This window comes from Rhincodon typus, chromosome 37 (assembly GCF_021869965.1).
Source record: "Rhincodon typus isolate 14 chromosome 37, sRhiTyp1.1, whole genome shotgun sequence".
Classification (NCBI taxonomy): Eukaryota; Metazoa; Chordata; class Chondrichthyes; order Orectolobiformes; family Rhincodontidae; genus Rhincodon; species Rhincodon typus.
In genome coordinates, this window is record NC_063368.1 from 704,055 (window position 1) to 717,994 (window position 13,940).

Sequence of the window (13,940 nt, forward strand, 5' to 3'; positions counted from 1 at the left end):
AGAAGCACACAGGTTTATGGAGATGCTGCAGCTGTGCTGATTTTCTACTTCTAATGACATCAGGTAAAACCACTGTTGTTTGGGGTTATACCACTGACAAGTGGGCTCTTCTGATGCAGCAGTAGTGTTCATACCTCTAAACTAGAAGGCCCAGGTTCAAGTTTCACCTGCTCTGAATAGATTGATTAGAAAATATCTACCACTTGGAAGATAGGACTCTTGAGGAACAGTGATAGTGTCCCTACCTGAGTCAGAAGGGCTAGACTCAAACTCACCTAACCCAAAATGTGTCTGAACAGGTTGACTGAAAATATCTAGTACTGGCCTTCTGAACTCTACTATGATGACCTCACTGAGCACTTATAAATCACAGGAAGGTCTGGAATGACACTGAGTCTTTTCACTGATTATGTTCTCTGGTGCGTAAAGTTTGAGGTAGTTTCACACACGTTCTGCACATCCTTTCCATCCCCTTGCAAGGTTGTGATTATTATCACTGTGATTATGTTCCACAAAGATGATTTGGCTGCTGCTGGGCCTGTTGCTTGATTCCTTCATACAACCTAGCATCCTCAAATTCAGCAATAGGTTCGACCAGTAGTGATTGGAGTTGAGTCTGGATTTTGGCAGCTCTAACAATATTGAAATTTTGTTTCCTGGAAACTTCCTTGTAGTTCATGAGGTTTTCTTAGTTGCTCCATTTCAATCCATTAAGCCTTAAACCATCAGCAAGTGTCAAACTACAAACTTGCATGGTTTGCCAGGAAATGTTTTAACATTAACACTAATTTTAAATTGTAGTCAACTATACAACTGACATCGTCCACCCATCCCTTTTGTGGACCTGAAACCCCACTGGATCGTCCCACCTCTTCCCACATTACACTCCGTTCCCCCGAATACTGCTTGACCATCCTCCCCAGTTCTGACTACCTTTTGCCTGAGTTGAGTTCACTACGCCCTCTCCTGACCGTGCCAACTCGACCTTTCCTGACCCACTAGAATATCCCTGAATCACCTCCCCTGACTCAACTACCAAATCAGTCCCCCCAACCAGTCCAACCTGACTACACTCACCATCTGGCTGCTCATCGCCTGACTACTCTATCTAACTTGCAACTGACCCTATACCCATGCACCTGCCACTTTATCGGTCACCATTATGCTCTCTCTCTATATAGTTTCTCAGAAGCCTTCAGCGCTTATACTCTTCACTTAGCAAAGTCCAGCAACCAGTACCATATAAAGAGGTTGTGACTTCAATGTGGATTTTAAGACCATAAGATATAGCAGCATTAGACCATTCAGCCCATAAGTCTGTTACTCCATTCAAATTTGGCTGATATTTTTCTCAACCTCAGTCTCCCCATAACCTTTGACCCCTCACTAATCAAGAGTCTGACGTACCAAGACTCAGTATCTTGTGTGTTGTTGCAATCAGCAGACATCAAGACTCCAGCTGTCAAGCTTGATGTAGTTTGTTAGTGCCCTGGGTCTACACACCTATCTCTGTCTTAAATACACACAGTGACTCGGCCTCCACAGCCTTCTGCGGCAATGAGTTCCAGGAAGTCACCACTCTGGCTGAAAAAAATTCTTCTTCATCTCAGTACTGAAAGGACATCCCTTCACTATGAGGCAGTGTTCTTGGTTCCTAGTGTCTCCTGATAATAGAAACATCTCCAAGCCCATTCTATCTAGGCCTCCCAGCATTCCACAAGTTTCAATCAAATTCACCCCATCCTTTTAAACTACATCGAATACAGACACAGCTCATCATATACCAGACCCTTTGTTTCGGGATCATTCTTGTAAACCTTCTCTGAACCCCCTGCAATGCCACCACGTCCTTCCTTAGCTATGAGCATAAAACCGCTCACAATATTCCAAATGTGATCTGACTAAGCTTTATGCAGCCTCAGCACTACATCCTTGCTTTTATATTCTAGCCTTCTCAAAATGAATGCTAACAATAGTTTAACATTGTTATGGAAAAAGATAGGACAGGTCCAGCAGTTAAGGTGCTAAACTGGAGCTGGGTCAATTTTGGGGCCATTAGGCAGGGTCTAGCAGCGGTCGAATGGGCCAATCTATTTGAAGTAAAAGCAACGACTGGCAAATAGGAGGCTTTTGAAAGTGTGATATCAACAGTCCAGGGACAGTATACCACTATTACGGTGAAGGGAAAAGCTGACAGGTTTTGGGATCCCTGGCTGACAAGGGATATCAAGGTTCTGGTCAGGAAAAAGAAGAAGGCATGCATTGGGTTGAAGCTATCGTACTCAAGTGAATCCCTCGATGACTATAAAAAGTGTAGGAGCACACTTCAAGAGGGAAATCAGAAGACTGAAAAGAGGGTATGAGATGTATCTGGCAGATAAGGTTAAAGATAATCCCAAGAGATTCTATAGCTATATTAACAGTGAAAGGGTGGCTAGGGAGAGAATAGGTCCCTTTAGAGATCAGCATGGCCATCCATGTGTGGAGGTCACAGGAGATGGGGTAGATTTTTAATGAATATTTCTCCTCAGTGTTTACTGACAAGAGAATCATGGATGCTAAGGAAATAAGGGAAACAAGTGGGGGTGTTTTGGACCACACACATATTACCAGAGAGGAGGTGTTTGCAGTCTTAAAGCGCTTTAAGATGGATAAATCCTCTGGGCCTGATCAAGTCCATCCTCGGACGTTGTGGGAGGCTAGGAAAGAAATCTCTGCCCTTGCAGAGATTTTTGCTTCATCAGTTCTGGAAGACAGGAGGGTGGCTAATGTTGTTCCATTGTTTAAGGAAGGTAGTAAACAGAAGCCAGGGAATAATGGCCAGTGAGCCTGACATCAGTGGTAGGCAAGTTATTGAGGAGTATACTGAGGGACAGGATCTACCAACATTTGGATAGTCAAGGTTAGGGATTAGAGATAGTCGGCATGGATTTGAGTGCAGGAAGTCATGTCTGACAAATCTTTTAGAGTTTTTCAAAGAGGTAACCAAGAGGATAGATGAGGGTAGGGCAGTGGATGTTGTCTATGTGAACTTTAATAAGGCCTTTGACAAGGTCCCGCATGGCAGGCTAGTCGTGAAGGTTAGGTTACATGGGATCCAGGGAGAGCTAGCTAATTGGATTCAAAATTGGCTCAATGGTAGGAAGCAGAGGGTGATGGTTGAAGGTTGTTTTTCGGACTGGAGACTTATGACTAGTGGTGTGCCACAGGGATTGGTGCTGGGACCTTTGTTATTTGTTATTTACATAAATGATCTGGATGTGAATGTATAAGGCATGATTATTAAGTTTGCAGATGATACAAAATTAGGAGGTATCATTGATAGTGAGGAAGGTTATCAAAAATTACAGAGGGATCTTGATCAAATGGAGAAGTGGGCTGAAGATTAGCAAATGCAATCCAACCAGTTAAGTGTGAGGTGTTGCACTTTGGAAAGTCAAACTAAGGTAGGACTTACACAATAAATGGTAAGGTCCTAAGGAGTGTTGTGGAACAGAGGGACCTAGCAGTACAAGTACATAGTTCATTGAAAGCAGCATCACAGGTAGACAGGGTGGTGAAGAAGGCATTTAGCATGCTGGTCTTCATCGGTCGAGACATCGAGTATAGGAGTTGGGACGTATGTTACAGTTGTATAAGTAATTGGTGGGGCCGCACTTGGAGTATTGTGTAAAGTTTTGGTCACCCTGTTATAGAAAAGACATAGTTAAACTGGAAAGTGTGTAAAGAAGATTTACAAGGATGTTGCCAGGACTAGTAGGCCTTAGTTGTAGCGAGAGGATGGTCAGGAAAGCACTTTTATTGCTTGGAACGTAGGAGAATGAGGGGTGACCTTAATGAGGTGTGTAAAATCATGAGGGGCATAGATAGGACAAATGCATATAGTCTTTTTCCCAGGGATGGGGAATTGAAAGCTAGAGGGCATAGGTTAAGGTGAGAGAGGAAAAATTTAAGAAGGGCCTGAGGGGCAACTTCTTCACACAAGGAGTAGTGTATATATGGAATGGGCTGCCAGAGAAAGTGGTTGAGGCAGGTACCATCGCAACATTTGAAAAACATTTGGATAGGTACATTGATGGGAAGGGCTTAGAGGGATATGGACCAAATATGGACAATTGGAATTAGCTGAGTGGACACCATGTTCAGCATGGACAAGTTAGGGCCAAAGGGCCTGTTTCCATGCTGTATTACTCTATGACTCATTGCATTTGCCTTCCTAACAGCAATCGAATCTGCATGTCAACCTTAAGAGATTCCTGAACTAGGACTCCCAAGTCCCTTTGTACTTAATAATTCCAAAGCTTTTCCCGTTTGGAAAATAGTCTAAGCCTCCATTCTTCTGACCAAAGTGCATAACCTCACACTTTCCCATATTGTATTCCATCTGTCACTTTTTTACCCACTATCCTAGCCTGTCCAAGTCCTTCTGCAGTGTCTCCACTTCCTCATCACTACCTGCCCCTCCATCAATCTCTGTGTCTGTAGTGATTGTAACAAGGTCAGCTAGTTGGACCTCACAGAATATGAGTTCCCTGATTGGGGCCGTTAATATGGTCCAATCAGGCAGCCCTGGCTGATGGATATGAACAGGTATGTCGAGACTGTTGACATCATGTTCACCCAGAGCTGGCTCTGAGGAAGCTAGATCAGTGTCAAGGATTCTCCACGTGAAAATAAAGGGTGACTTGGTGACAGGATACTGGCCTCTGTGGAGTTGTTTCAGTGGCAACAAGAGAAAAGCACACACCTGAAGAAATTCACTCACAGCAGATGTCTTGAAGTTGGGGTAAGCATTTCTGTCAGCATGCCATTTTTTGGGAAACTTGATTTGTTCAATCCTGCTATCGAAGACTGGGTCCAGTATATGGAAAGAATGCATTAATTTTTTCCCGGCAAATGACACTGGGGCAGATGAAAAGCAACGAGTAATTTTCCTGACAGCTTTTAGACTGGCTGTTTTTCCGGTTATTAGGAGCCTAACTTTTCCTAAGGCACCAGATACTAAACCTTTCAAGAGTTGACGGATTTAGTTAAGGAATATCATGACCCCAAGCCTCCTCTAATTCTGTGATGCTATCAGTCTTACTCGGCAAGTAGAGAACCAGGGGAATCTGTATCAGGATTTTTGACTAGGTTAAGATAACTGGCAGAGGATTGTGACTTTGGTTTAACTCTTAATGAGATGCTGGGAGTACGTGGAATTAATGATGTAACCATGCAAAAGCGCCTATTAGCTGAAGCCCAACTGAACTCCAAACAGGCACTACAACTGGTTTTAACGTTGAAAAATGCGGCAAGTGGAGTATACGAGTTGCAGGGTATGATGGTGGAAGTGGACACCTTCATCAGTCCAACTAAGCTTGGGGAACACCACTTGAGTGAAGGCAATTGCATACCCTCACTCAAGAATTTCCTGAAGGGAGGGACTCTAGGTCAGCCTACCGCAAAACCCCAAAATAAAGCCAAGCCTCGGCCAAATAGTTAAAATTTTCTTCAGGATCTGGGCCAGCAAGTCATCGTAGTTGCTGCCGTTATGCGGACACGAGACAGCAAAAGAGTCCACTAGACCTAAATAGGTTAAGAGAACTCATAGGCCGGTATCCAGGAGAGTGCACACCCCAGGAAGTCCCCTACATCTGGTTTCAAACAATTAAATTGCTTAGTAACATCTAAAAAAGAACCAATCAAAATAAAAGTCTGGTTAAATGGTCATCCAGTCCTAATGGAAGTCAATACCAACGTGGCCGTTTCAGTGACCATAGAACCAGTCTTTAACAAAATTCACTCTGGGCTCCAACCCTTAAAATTGCACAAGACCTCAGCTAGACTGAGAATCTGTACTAGGGAACCTTTACAGATTAACAGTACAACTTCAGTTTCTGTCTCTTATGAGGAGCAGCAGATATTCAGTTACCAATGATTGCAGTAAAAAGCTCACGCCCAAGCTTGATGGGGCAAAATTGGCTGTGAGATTCACCTTGATTGGCTCAACATTTTTCGATTAGAAAATGACTGTCTGAGTGAAGTCCTAATTAAATACCCTGAGGTTTTTCTAGGTCTAGGGACTATCAAGGAGCCAAGGCTACCTTGCGTGTTGACCAGAAAGCAATACAATTCTGCAAGGCCCACCCAGTGCCATTTGCCTTATGAGCAAAAATACAGGCATAAATCAGAAGGCTGGGAAGCAAAGGAATCATCAATTCAGTCCAGGTTGCAGAATAGGAAGCATCAGTCATGCTGATTATGAAGCCTGACGGCTCGGTTCATCTTTGTGGGGATTTTAGACAAGCGGTAAACCACTTTCCACAGCTGGAAAAATACTCAATCCTTCACACAGAGGATTTATAGGCAAAGCTGGCGGGGTGGGTGCTGTTCTTCACAAAGCTGGACATGAGTCATGCGTGTTTGCAGTTGTGGTTAGATGAGGCTTCCCAGAAGTATGCTACAATTAATACCCATAAGGATTTGTCCCAATAAAGAAGACTGCCACTTGGGGTATCGTCAGCTGGTGCAAATTTTCAACAAAAGATGGAGAACATTTTACAAGGTCTACCCCAGGTCGCCATTTATCTAGATGACATGCTAATAACAGGAAAGGGCAATATGGAGCACTTACAGAACTTGGAGATAGTCCTTAAATGTTCCTCCTAGCTGGGCATATGTCTTAGAAGGGAAAACTGTATGTTCCAGGTACCCCAAGTGACCTACTTGGGCTACAGAGTGAACAAGACCAGGTTATACCCACTGGAAGATAAAGTGAGGGCGATCAAAGGTGCCCCAGCTCCCACATTTGTACTGGAGCTTAGGTCTTTCCTCGGGCTGGTGAATGATGACGGAAAGTTCACACAAAATCTGGCCTCCATCTTGGCATCTCTGCATCAACTCTTTAAAAAAGAATCACCCTTGGAAAAGGTCACGTCGCCAAGCCATAGCTTTCAGGGAAGTGAAGAAACAACTGTCATCCTGTAACATGTTGGCACACTAAGCTCCTAAACAAGATCTGGTATTGACGTGCAATGCTTCCCCTTACAGCACCAAGGTAGTATTAGCTCAGAGAGCAATGTCCAATAGCGTATGCATCCAGGAATTGGCTAATACAGAGCAAAAATACACCCAGAAAGAAAAGAAAGATTTGGCAGTCAGATCTGGAGTCAGGAAGTTCCACCAATACCTTTATGGGTATAAATTTGTAATACTAACGGACCACAAACCACTGCTGGGTATACTTAAACAGGACAAGGCAGAGCTGCCGATAGCTTCAAGCCGAATTCAGTGATGGGCTGTATTACTAAGTATGTGTGATAAGGTGGAAAACTATCCGTGAGGCCAAGTAGCAAATGCAGATGTGTTAAGCCACCTCCTGGTGACAGATACACCATTGGTGGTACTGCCACTGGAAGTGTCTGTAATAGTTTTAAATTTTCTGGACACCCTTCCAGTCACAGCTGACAATATCAGACTTTGAATGCGGAAGGATCCAGTCCTGGCAAAAGTGAAACAGCTGGTGGTGATGGGGGAAACCAAAAGGCCATCACAACAAGAACTGAAACCTTCTTGGACCCGGAGAGATCAAATTTCAGTAAACAAAACATTTTGTTATGGGGAGCAAGAGTGACTATCCCAAGCAAAGGTCGCCGCCACATACTGGCTGAACTCCACCAGGGTCATCCAGGAGTTTCCAAAGTAAAGCTGTTGGTGAGAAGTTATGTCTGGTGGCCAGGACTGGAATGCATACCTACATAGATGCATTGGTGGTACAGTGCCCAAACTGCCAACAATGACAAAAATTATCGCCAACAGCTCCCCCACTTTCATGGGAATGGCCGGGTAAACCCCGGACTTGGTTACACATCAACTGTGCAGGTCCTTTCGTGGGCTCAATGTCCTTAGTCACTGTGAATGCCCACTCAAAGTGGCTGGACATAAACAGTCATTTGTCAAAGACTGGAACGACGATGGAAAAACTGCAAAACACGTACTCCTGGAAGTGTTGGTCACAGATAACAGGCCATTGTTTACCTAAAGTCAAATGGTGTTCATCATATAAGGCAGCTTCATGCCATCCATCTACCAATGGACTGGCTGAAATGGCAGTCCGAGCTTTGAAGGCAGTCTTAAAGAAACAGCCTAGAGCTTCATTAGACATCAAACTGTCCTGGTTCCTATTTGATTATCAGACCACACCTCATTTAAGCATGTGTTCAGGAAAACAGGGAAATATGAAAACTACAAACTCGCAAATGGTGCAGGAGCAAAATGTGCCCGGCTCCTCAACTGCCTTCTGACTGAGGTTATTGGCTTGCTCACCGAACTGGCTGGTTGTCATACAAACGTTTCGTCATCATGCTGGGTAACATCATCAGTGTGGCCTCTGATGAAGCAATGTTGTTCCACTCCACTTGGTATTTATATGATCTGGTCTGTTAAGTTGGGCTGTGTCATTTCCAGTTCTGTTCTGCATGGGTTTGTACAGATCATAGATCATAGAATCCCTAGAGTGTGGAAACAGGCCCTTCGGTCCAACAAGATCACAATGACCCTCAGAACATCCCATCCAGACCCATCCTCCTAATCTACACATCCCTGAACACTATGGGCAATTTAGCATGACCAATCCACCTAACCTGCACATCTTTGGACTGTGGGAGGAAACCAGAGCACCCGGAGGAAACCCATGCAGACACCGGGAGTACGTGCAACCACCACAAAGACAGTTGCCTAAGGGTGGAATCGAACCCTGGTTCCTGGCACTGTGAGGTAGCAGTGCTAACCACTGAGCCATCATGTCCACATAAGATAGTGAAGGATATAGTAGTATGTTTTAATATGATAAAGATGCAGGGTACATTGTTTGGTTGTTGGAGTGAATGAATGGGTTGGACAAACATGATGTCCAAGATGCAGATACATAAATCACTTAAAAATGATGACACATGATGGTGATATGGTAGAAAGCAAAAGGCGATAGAGCAAGATTAGATGTATCCAAGAATACTGAGGGCCATAAGAGTGAAACTGCAGGGTAACTGGCCTTAATTTTTCAGTCTTCCTTAAACCAATTGTAGTATTAGAGAACTGGAGAATATCAAATGTTTAAACCTTTGTTCAAGAAAGTGTGTAAAGATAAGCCCAGCAACCATAACATAGTCAGATTAACTTCAGTGTTGGGGAAATCTCTGAAAACTGTATTTGGAGAGAAAAGTTTGTAGTCACAGCCACAAATGTAGGTTAATCAAGGAAAGCCAGTGTGAATTTCTTGAGGGAAATTCGTGTGTCAGTAACTTACTGGAGTTTTTTGAAGAGGTGACAGAAAAGGTTTGTTACGGTAATGTAATTGATGGTGTACATGGACATCCAGAATCTCTTTGTTGTAGTGCCATTTGATAGACTTGTGAGCAGAGTTACAGCTTGTGGAATAAAAAGGTCAGTGGCAACCTAGATATGGAATTGACTAAGTAACAGGAAACAGAATTAAGATTCACTGATATTTTCTGTGTTGGAGGAAGGTCTGTACTAGAGGTCTTTGGGGGTTCTTGGGATTCTTGCTTTTCTTGGGTCTAATTCCAAATGTTTTTTGATTGCTTACGGGTTGAAAAACAGGCCTCTAGGACTACCCGTGCATGTCTGTGATTGGCTTGAGCTAAGATGGTCATGCTTTCCCAGTTAAATTGATGGCCTTCATTGTCTGAGTGCACTGAGATGAGGTAAAGTTCGTCATGTCATTTTGTTGCTAGCTGGTGTTCACATATCCTGGAGTTCACATAACCTTCCTTGACTCTGTCTACTTATGTTTTAACTGCTCTGCCATCATTCCTTTAATAATAGATTCCAGAATTTTCCTTTTAAATAACTGCGTTTCATTTGTTTCTTCCTAATCCACTTAATTGTTCCATAATACTGTACAGAACAGTTTTGAATGCCAGAACTTATTTTGCATCATCTCTCCAGTCAATCTTTCAAAGCCTAGGATGAAAGCCTTCAGGTTAAAAGGTTATCAGCTCAGAATCTAACCACATTTTTTTAAAACTAATTTTAAATACTTTAATTTGTTCACAATGAATAGAACTTTGGTCTCCTAAATCTGACATATTTCAGCCAATTTCTACTGTGAAAACAGCATATTTTATTTAACACACTTTTAGAATATTGCATTCAATTCTGGTCTCCCTGCTAAAGCAAAGGTGTTGTTAAACTTAAAAGGGTTTAGAAAGGGTTTACAAGGATGTTGCCGGGATTGGAGAGTTTCAGCTATAGGGAAATATTGAATAGGCTGAGGCTTTTTCACCCCTGGAGTGTGGGAGGCTCAGGGGTGACCTTAAAGAGGTTTATAAAATCATGAGGGGCATGGATAGAGTGAATAGCCAAGTTCTTTTTCCCAGTGTAGGGGTGTCTAAAACTAGAGGGCACAGGTTTAAAGTGAGAGGGGAAAGATTTAAAAAAAACCTGAGGGGCAACTTTTTCATGCAGAAGCGGGTGCATGTATGGAACAAGCTGCCAGAGGTGATGGAGGAGGCGGGTACAATCACAACATTTTAAAGGCATCTGAATGGGTACATGAATAGGAAGTGTTGAGAGGGATATGGACCAAATACAGGCAAATGTGACTAGTTAAGTTTGGGATACCTGGTCGGCATGGATGAGTGGGACTGAAGAGTCTGTTTCCGTGCTGTATGACTCTGACTTCCTGCAGTAAATACAATTGATTGTTTATGCAGCTAATCGAAGAGATAGTTTGTGCAAAAATAACAGCATGAAGGAAGCTCCGATAGTAAATGAATAAGTGTTCCTGCTGTAAACATAAATAGAAAATGCTGCAAATACTCTGCAGGTTTGGCAGCATCTGTGGAAAAAGGCAAAGATAACATTTCAGGTCTGTGATAAATTAACTTTTTTTCTGTCCGCAGATGCTGCTTGACCCTCTGAATATTGCCAGCATTTTCTGTTTTTATTTCAGCTTTCCAGCATTCATGGTATTTTCTTTTCTTTCTTCTATAAATACAAGAGATTTAGACGGCATGGACAAGTTTGGCCAAGGGACCTATTTTTATTATGTAAACTTCAATGACTTTATGAGATAACTCCTGCAATGAGTGGAATAGAGATTGTTCCCACAGTAAATACAATTTCTGAAGTAAATGGAGCAGAGATGGGTCATGTAGTAGATGAAATATTTATATCCTGTAGTAAATGGAACAGATCATACAATCCCTACAGTGTGGAAGCAGGCCATTCGGCCAATCAAGTCCACAATGACCCTCTGAAAAGCATTCCACCCAGACTCACCCCCTACCCTATCCCTGTAACCCTGCATTTACCATGGCTAATCCACCTAGCCTGGACACTATGACCAATCCACCTAACCTGCACATGTGGGAGGAAACCGAGCACCTACAAGAAACCCACGCAGACAGGGGGAGAACATGCAAACTCCACACAGACATTTAACCAAATGTGAAATCAAACCCGGGTCCTTGGGCGCTGCAAGGAAGCCATGCTAGCCATTGAGCCCCCGTGTTGTCCAAGGCTAATTCAGTTAGATAGATCAAGGTGTTTGCATAACTGTAAAATGCATTTATATCACAAAATTAATTCAGATGCACCTGCAGTGACCACCTCTCATTTGTCAAGCATAGCCAAAAATAGGCAATTAATATTGGTCTAGTTAAGATAATATTCATTTTAATTCAATAGATGAGTTTATACTTTGCTATAAACATCAATATTTAAGTAAAAACATTCTAGATATTAAAAAAATGTACAATAGCTTGATTGATTTTTGAAAAGACTTTTTCTACTGAGAATCTGTCTAGCAGCAATTAACATAATTTCCATAGATAAGTAATGTTCTCACTCTAATTCTTGGCTGCCAGTGGTGATGTGAAACACTGTTTTTCTCTTCTCGCTATACTCAAATGCAGTGAGGAATCCTGGCTCCTGCAGCACAAAAACAATATTTTTGTATGCAAATAAGACACTCAATGACCTTCACAAGTACCAATTCATTCCAAGGATAGCATGGCAAGGGTATATTGTAAAAACGGCCAATTTCAAAATAAGGCTCTCAACATTTAAGACAGATAATATGTTTTTCTTCAGAGAGTCATTAGTTTTTAGAATTCACCACCCTAGAGAGTGATGGTGGCAGGTCACTGAACCTATTCAAAGCTAATTCAGTTAGATCTACAAGGGATTTTTTTTAAGGTCAGGTAGGAAGGAAAGGAAAGTGGAGTTAAGACCACAAACAAATCAGCCATAATCTTATTGAATATTCTAGATATTGATGACTTACACTTCCCTAAATGAGTATAGCTCCAACAATGTTGAAAAAGCTCTACACCATCTAGTATAAAACAATCTGCTTGACTGGCATCTGATTAATCACCATAAGCATTCACACCTTCCAGTACAGACACACCATGGCTGCAGAGTGCATCATCTACAAGATAAACTACAACAATTGTCCAAGAATTCTTAAATCTCAAAATTCCCAAATCTACCTATAAGGACAAGTGTGGCTAGGACATGTGGGAACATCTGCTGATTTAGACATCTCTATGGTCCTTGCTTCATCAATGCTGAGTGAAAATTCTGGAACTCCCCTTACCACAGAGAATGTTCCAATTCATTGTGTATTATCACAATCTTCTCAAGCACAGCCAGAAATGGCAATTACTGTTGGCCTTAACAAACAGAATCATATCTCATGAATGAAAAATATGTATTTTTTAAAAAGTGTGATTGAAGATAAAGGGGATATATTCACTAAAGTAACAGGTCTGTGACACAATTAGTATAGTTAGGATGTATTAGTACCAGTAATCGGACAGTAACCTGGTTAAGTGTTATTGGAGCAAAAGCAAAATACTTCAGATAGAAATCTAAAATAAAAAGTGCTGAAACTCTCCAGTCATCAGCATGTTTGAAGACAGAAACAGTTAGTGTTTCAGGGCAATGACTTTTCATGAGTTCTAATCAAACTGAAACGTAAACTCTATTTCCCTCTTTACAGATGCTGCAGTCTCCAGAGTATGTTCACCATTTTCTAGTTTTACAGTAAGCTGCTGAACTCTAACCACCTTTTTGCACATTGACAGTATGTTTGTGGAAACAAAAAACAGAAATTGCTGGAAAAGCTCAGCACATCTGGCAGCATCTGTGGAGAAAAATCAGAGTTGACGTTTTGGGTCAAGTGACGCTTCCTCAGAACTGATGGTGGCTACGAAAATCTTGGTTTATATGCAGAAGATAGGATGAAGGGAGGTGGTAAGGAGTAAAAAATAGGTGGGAATACAGGCCAAACAGAGAGAGATGGACAGACAAAGAAGTGGCTAACGATCTGGCTAGGAAGATGAATTGCTAATAATGGGAACTGTTAGTGGCTAACAATGGGTTGCATGTAAAAGCAGACTATGTGATATGTGACAATGCTGTGGCTTTAAAAGGTTATTTTGTCCTGGTTTTCTTTCGAAGAGTGATTATAAGACAGAGATGCCAAGCAGTATGGGGGGAACGTAAACAGCTGTGGAGGCCTTGCTTTTTGTTTAACAGCCTGAATGGGTCTGGCCAGCTCTCACAGATCCAGATTACTGGATTTTGGTTTTCTCAGTAAAAACAAAAGCTACTGGGGTCTCAACAGAGTTGGTAGCTTCAGTGAATGTCTCCTGGCTGCTACTCTCTCTGAATTTTCTCTTGATTTTTTTTCCTCCTTGATTGGAGAACTGTATGCAAGAACGTGTGTATGAATATTCCCTTTTTGCCAAAGGATGTGTTTATGGGATGTTACTATTTTGGAACAGTTAATTAGTAATAGTTACTGTATCTATTATCCTGTTAAGTTTCCAATAGAGTTAAATTATTCTAAATTCCTCTTTCTTTGATTATATTTTAATTGTAGTTTGTATTTTGCTTAACAGCGAATAGTTTGACTAGTCTCATGCATC

At 42.0% G+C, this 13,940-nt stretch overlaps 1 protein-coding gene across 1 annotated transcript in view; it reads right to left on the reverse strand.

Moving 5' to 3' along the window:
• dmc1 (DNA meiotic recombinase 1) overlaps positions 1–13,940 on the reverse strand; it is a 161,087-nt gene that overhangs the window by 109,968 nt on the left and 37,179 nt on the right. The window contains exon 5 of the mRNA XM_048617571.1: positions 11,852–11,934. Within this exon, the coding sequence (XP_048473528.1) occupies positions 11,852–11,934 (83 nt within the window). The remainder of the gene's footprint in view (positions 1–11,851; positions 11,935–13,940) is intronic.